Source organism: Capsicum annuum, chromosome 11, assembly GCF_002878395.1.
Source record: "Capsicum annuum cultivar UCD-10X-F1 chromosome 11, UCD10Xv1.1, whole genome shotgun sequence".
Lineage (NCBI taxonomy): Eukaryota > Viridiplantae > Streptophyta > Magnoliopsida > Solanales > Solanaceae > Capsicum > Capsicum annuum.
Window position 1 is genome coordinate 207,716,427 of NC_061121.1, and position 6,939 is coordinate 207,723,365.

A 6,939-nucleotide genomic window follows, 5' to 3' on the forward strand; every position below is an offset into this window, starting at 1 on the left:
TCAACCAGTCTTTCTCCTCTCTCTCTCAACAGCTTCTCTCAACTCTCTACCAATTAACAGTTATACAAATTTCTCCTTTTAATCATCGGCGACTTCAATCTCCGACAATAAATAGTTAGACTTCGAGTTCCTTTTCGACTTCAACCTTCAATCGACGTGACAACCTTGCTCTCCGGCTACAACAGCTTTTAATTCTTCATCGTTCTTTTTCTTCTTTCACAGATAAAAAATTATGACCTTTTTAGTCTTAAATAAAATGAGGAACTTGAGCCAACTTCTCTTACAGTATTGGTTAACAGTTTCAATATTTGTTGCTTTAATTTGAAATGCGATTTGAATAAAACCCTAATTTCTAGTATTTCTTCACTTCTCTTTTCGAAGTGAATTCTGATTTTTGGTTGTTTGTTGCTTTTTTTGAAGTTTAATTTTTATTGTTTGTGTTTTTGTTCTTGATAAAAATAGTGATGTTGCTGGTTTTCTGTTGAACAAAATTGCGTTACTATTTTTTTTCTCCAACAGATTATTCATCTGGTCCAACATATTAACTATCTGATGCAACAGATTTATCATATGATGCAACAGATCAACCATCCGATACAACAGAGAAACCATCAGATTAAAATTCTGAAGTAGCAGATTAATTATCTGATGGAACAGAGGAACCATCAAATAAAAAATATGATGTAACAGATTTAACATATGATGCAACAGTTAAACTATCTGATGCAATAAATTAACCAAATATTGCAATAGATTAACCATCTAATGCAATAAATTTACTATCGGATGCAACAGAGAAACCATCAGATAAAAAATCTGATGCAACAGATTAACCATCTGATGCAATGAAGGAACCATCGAATTAAAGTTCTGATGTAATAGATGAACCTCCTGTTGGATAAAATCCTATTAACTCTTCCAACAGAACATGCCCACGACTTGATTTTTCTAACTGATCATTCATCTGCTACGATAGATGACCCTTCTATTGGAAGAAATCTAAACAATATTAATCGTTGATAACTATTCCAACAGATCACTCATGTATTGCAACAGATGTGTGACCTGTTGAACAGACTATTCATCTTTCTCAATAGATGAGTGATATGTTTTGTATTATCGCAACAGATTACTCAACCGTTGTTGCAGGTTAGTTAATTATTCTGATAGATCACTCATATGTTGCAACAGATGTGTGATCTATTGCACAAATCATTCATCTTTCTCAACAGATGAGTGATATATTTTGTATTGTCATAACAGATTACTCAGCCGTTACTATAAGTTATTTAACTGTTCCAACATATCACTCATGTGTTGCAATAGATAATGTTACAACAGATGTGTGATCTGCTGCACAAACTATTCATTTTTCTCAACAGATGAGTGATATGTTTTGTATTGTTGCAACAGATTACTCATTCGTTGCAATAGGTTATTTAACTGTTCCAACAGATCACTCATATGTTGCACAGACAATTCATCTGTCTTAAAAGATGAGTGATATATTTTGTATTATTACAACAAATTACTTATCAGCTGCAATAGGTTGGTTATATGCTGCAACAGATATACTACCTGGTACAATAGATCGGTGATCTGTTGAAACTGTTATTTTAGTATTTTGTTTGTTAGGTTTACTGTTATCCCTTTTTAACGACAATCAACTATAATATATTTTTTTATGTTTTTGTTAATTTTAGATAATATGGCTCCCAAAAGAACAGAAACTGAATCAAGTCCAAGTAAAGGAACAAGTGAAGTAGTTAGGCTACATCCACTACTCTATGAGCTTGCTTTACAAGCGTTATCTCAATTAGGAACAGAATATGATGAACACGAGGAGAAGAAATGTTTCAAAAGAGATGATCCAAATGCTAATAGTCTTTCTATCGAAGAGTTGGTCAAAACCTTCAACATTGATCATTATCCTGTGAGAATGCAGTGCGATTGTGCCACAGATTTAATGGGTGATTTCATGGTTAAGTCAGCCATGAGAAAATCTTTTGGCGCCTTCAGAAAAATACTTCGAGAAAAAAAATTGGATGCTTATTTCAGGGATAGCTGCTTTGAAAGATATCTTGATTTGCCGGAGGACAACAATGCTCGTTTCCAAATAAAAATGGTAAATGAACTTCTCAACCGTAAGTATAGTATGAAAACAAAGATAAGATGGATGAGATGTGGATAAATTACTGTGGCATGCCTGTTTGTTTTGGTTGAAAGGAGTTTGCCATAGTTACTAGACTAAAATTTTATCTTCCTTCTCAAGTTATACCTATTAAAACTAAAAAAACACTCCGCACATCCAAAAAAGGCAAAGACAAGTCGTGTGATCGTGATGACCTGATATCCATTGTTGGTTCAAGTTTCAAAAACAAAAATTTGATAGAAGCGTTAAAAGGTAAAAGACTTTCAAAGAAGCACAAGCAGTCATTGTATTTGGTTTGGTCTGTATATAATATTCTTTGTGTGAAAGACGTTAACAACAACATAAGCGTTGGTTTAATAAATCTCTCCAGGATCTTGAGGCGTTTAACAACTATCCTTGGGGTTATGAAAGCTTCAAAATGACTGTCAAATATTTGTTTAATCCGTTAGCGCCAAAGATAGTCAACTTATATGGCTTTTCATGGGCTTTCATGATAAATGTTTCTTTTTTTTTTTTTTTTACTAAATAATGATTTTAATTTGTTGGCGTTATTTTATAGGCTTGGGCGTTTAAAACCATTCATTATTTGAGACAACAAGTGAACTACTAGAAAGAAGTTTCCTGCCCAAGAATCTTGAGATGGTTGTCGCCAAAACTGATAAAAATACAAAATATCTTGATCTCTTCAACCCCGAAGGATGAAATAAGTATAATTATAATTAAGTTTTTATTTTAACTAATGATTTTTTGAATGATCTAATCATCATTTTAATATATATAATGATTTATGTTAGATTGTGCATCTGTCGCTAGTTTCGACCAATCGAGAGTTGAAGATGTTATTTTAAAACTTGTCAAACACTTAATACCACATACCAGAAAATACTCGTAGTTTTTTTTGTTAAAACAAACAAAAAAAATGAAAATAAAAAATAAAAAATAGAGGCAATCTCTACGTGTCAGTTCTCCCGCCCTATGCCATCAAATTTCGGAATTTCGCCCCCTTATTTCAAAAAAACAAACAAAAAAGAATTGTTGCCATGCTGGCAATCCCCGTCAAATTTACAATCATTCATCTCTACCGTCCAAAATGTATCAATCTAACGGTCATAATCGCTTCTTTCTCCCATCACCCGGATCGATATCAACATCACCAACAACAGTCCACCGGCTATAAATAAACTCCTCCATTTTGCCCAAATCACCATTGTCTTCATCATTTTTTTCTATTATCACTTTTAAAATAATTTAGAAGCTTCCAATTTCAGGTTTGCTACAAATTCTTTGACTATCATATAATTTCATTGAGATTTAATAGTTTATTTTTGGAAAAAAGTTTTGTTCGTTAAGATTAGATTCATTAGTTTTTTTTAAAATCTTATTTTGAACTCCGGGATCTTATTATTATTATTGTTATTGTTATTGTTATTGTTGTTATTGTTTTTTACAGAAAATTTTAAATACTTTATCTGGGTTATCTTTACCTCTTTTTCTCCCTTTCATAATTAATTGGTCTTATTGTACTAAACTTCTACCAATTTCCAGTTAAACTATGAATTATATGCGATGGGTATTGGTTAATTGGTCTAATTGTGTAAAATTTCTAACAATTTCGATTTAAATTATGAATTTTATGGCGTGAAATGTAAAAAATTTTAGGTACAGCTTGTTGATTTTTGGCAATTTTTATGTTTGTTGCAGGGATTGAAGATGTCCGGGCGTGGAAAGGGAGGAAAAGGATTGGGAAAAGGGGGAGCAAAACGTCACCGTAAGGTTCTCCGTGATAATATTCAGGGTATTACTAAGCCAGCTATTAGGCGATTGGCACGTAGAGGAGGTGTTAAGCGTATAAGTGGACTAATCTACGAGGAGACACGTGGTGTGTTGAAGATATTTTTGGAGAATGTGATACGTGATTCTGTTACTTATACTGAGCATGCTAGGAGGAAAACTGTTACTGCTATGGATGTTGTTTATGCATTGAAGAGGCAAGGAAGGACTCTCTATGGATTTGGTGGTTAGAAAAAGGGACTCGAAAAGTCTTGCTGTCAAGAAAGAAAGTTATGGGCTTTTATTTTGTCTTTCGTTTGGGTTGGTGTGTTCTGTTTTGTTGTAATTAGTATGGTTTTGGGTAGGGATATAGGAGTAGTGTTGGTTGTTTTGTAAGTTGTTGAAAATTGATTTTAATGAATACTACTGAACAATTTAAGTCCTGTCATCTTTGTTCTTTTGTTAAATATTTGTTTATGTTGATTTGATTGTGCAATTGTCTTTGCCAGTACAATTTATGGTGTTTTGTGTTTGCATTAGTTTCATCAGTGGCTTAAATCTGCAATGGAGTATGAATTTGTTGGCACTTTAGTAGCATCTTGTAATTGTGCGTATCCTAGTTGGATTTGCTAGTTTAATGGAAGAGCTGTTGGAGTGCTTGATTTCTGCATCTGGTGTGGAGTTTTGTTGCATTGTAGTGCTTGTAAAATGAGAGATTGGACTTTTTGTGGCTTGAAGAAGCTGGCAAATTTGTTTCTTATAGAGTAATTTAATCATATTGTGGTGGAATTTTACTGATGTGCCAATTTACAATTATTTTGTTCTTATGATTCTACTTTAAAAGCTGCTTTCAAGTACGCTTGAATCTCAATTGCCGAAGTAAGACAAGGTTAACTGCAAACCCAGTCCCAATGAGAATTTGATTGTGGCTTCTGGTCTTTGACGTGTTTGTGTCATCAACAGCAGCTGGTGCTTGATATAGAACACATCTTTTTCGTATATTGTCCGACATGTTCTTGTGCCTAGAGGCTCAATTATAGTATTTGAATATTGCCTAGTATCTTGCATACTTGTAATAGAACTACTGAAGGGTGGATGTGCGGATGTGCTAATAGAAAAAGGCCACTCACATCTATTCTTGTGAATTGTTGTTTAATGGGACGGCGGGAATATCATTCATCACGACGATTACCGCGAATTAGTCCGCGCCCATATTTCAATTTCCATATCCACATTAGGGTGCATGGTATGGTATATATTGAATATCATATCGAAATCGAAATTTTTTATATCGTTGTATGAATATTATGGTATTTAGTAGGAATGTTAAATTATTGTGATATTTGGTATGGTATTTGATATTTATGCAATAAATATTGAAATATTGTATACTGCACCGATATTTTTTTAATAATATATAAAATCTCTCTCTATAGATATTATATTTAAGATTATTAAATATATTTATATATTATTCATTAGTCAATTGAACACAAAAATAGCTTTTATTAAGAAATAATTTTTTTGGAAAACTTATTATTTAGAAGTATTATGTTTAAGTTTAGGTACTGTTGTTCGGAGTTTGCATCTCGGACTATTCAATCGTGATTGAAATGTTATTTTTGTGTAATTGATTGTGTAATTGATTAACAAAGATAATTGTTAGCCTAACGTGATTGAGACGTTTTTAAAATTTAAAGTTATAATTTTTTTATATGAATATATGTAATTAGAAATAAAATAAAGTATGATTATCGAATTATCATACCATAAAATATAGAAATTGAATTTTAAAATATCGAATCATACCGAACTAATTTGATAAGGTAATGATATTATTTTCTTACATATCGAAAATCGAAATTACCGTATTGAAATTTAAAATACTGTACCGTAGTGGATCATGCCACCCCTATCCCCCACAATATGAGAAAAAAACTTCCAAATTTTGAAACCTCACATACTTCCACTTGATCGATCTTTGTCACTTTCATAACTTATAATTGCAACCGTCGAATATCCTCATCAACGGCTAACATTGTTCTCTCATTGACACAGACATGGAGGTATTGAACCTCTTAGGCTTCTAATTATTTACCACGTTCTCCGTCCTGTCCTTTATTGTTCTTCATTATCAAATCTGACTTTGTTGCTTCTGTTAATTTCCTACTAAAAATGAATTATTTAATAGGTTTAATTAATCTGATTGTGCAAGATTTCCATCAATTTCCAGTTAAATACAACAACAACAACAAACCCAGTGTATTCCCACTTTGTGGGGTCTGGGGGGTAAGATGTACGCAGTCCATACCTCTACCTCTGATGAAGTAGAAAGGCTGTTTCCAGTTAATTTCCAGTCAATTTCCAGTTAAATAATCAATTTTATTCCGTAGGCTTTTTTTGAGATGGATTTTCAATTTAAAATATAAAAATTTAGCAACTGCTTGTTGATTTTGATCAATTGCAGAGAGTAGAAGTTTGATTGAAGGTGTTAGGATGTGGAAAGGGTGGAGAAGAATACTATTACTCCTATACTGATTCAAAGTTTTAAATCCTCAGAAATCTTTACAGAATAAAGAGGTCAACAATAAGAAGACAGAGCACATAGAATTGACTAAACCACGCACAAGAATAATAAGGCAAAGCTCATGCGGAGCAACGTTAAGTACACATCATTTTTCACTTAAACATCTCAAGTGGACATTGTTCCATTTTAACAGATCAAGCGACCTTCAAGTGTCACTTTGATACGTTTTGCTGAATAAGCAAAGTAATTTTAGTGTGTGAGTTACACGCGCCGCTGGGGTGGAAAATGACGAATAAAATGTGGACACGTGTCATTTTTAAAGGCCGCTTGAGGTGTCAAAATGAACCAATGTCTACTTGAGATGCCTAAGTAAAAAATGACGCGCACTTAAGGGGCCTAGCGATGGATTTTACCTTTAATAAATAAATAAAAAATACCTCCTCCCCCTAACCTACCCACCCCACCAACCTTCTTCAAACACCCCACCCAC

The 6,939-nt window shown here is 33.0% G+C and overlaps 1 protein-coding gene across 1 annotated transcript; it reads left to right on the forward strand.

Moving 5' to 3' along the window:
- Positions 1–3,853: 3,853 nt before the first annotated feature.
- LOC107848239 (histone H4) lies at positions 3,854–4,365 on the forward strand. The gene has a single exon (XM_016692950.2). The coding sequence runs from the start codon at positions 3,863–3,865 to the stop codon at positions 4,172–4,174; it is 312 nt and encodes a 103-aa protein (XP_016548436.1). The 5' UTR covers positions 3,854–3,862; the 3' UTR covers positions 4,175–4,365.
- The last annotated feature ends 2,574 nt before the right edge of the window (positions 4,366–6,939 follow it).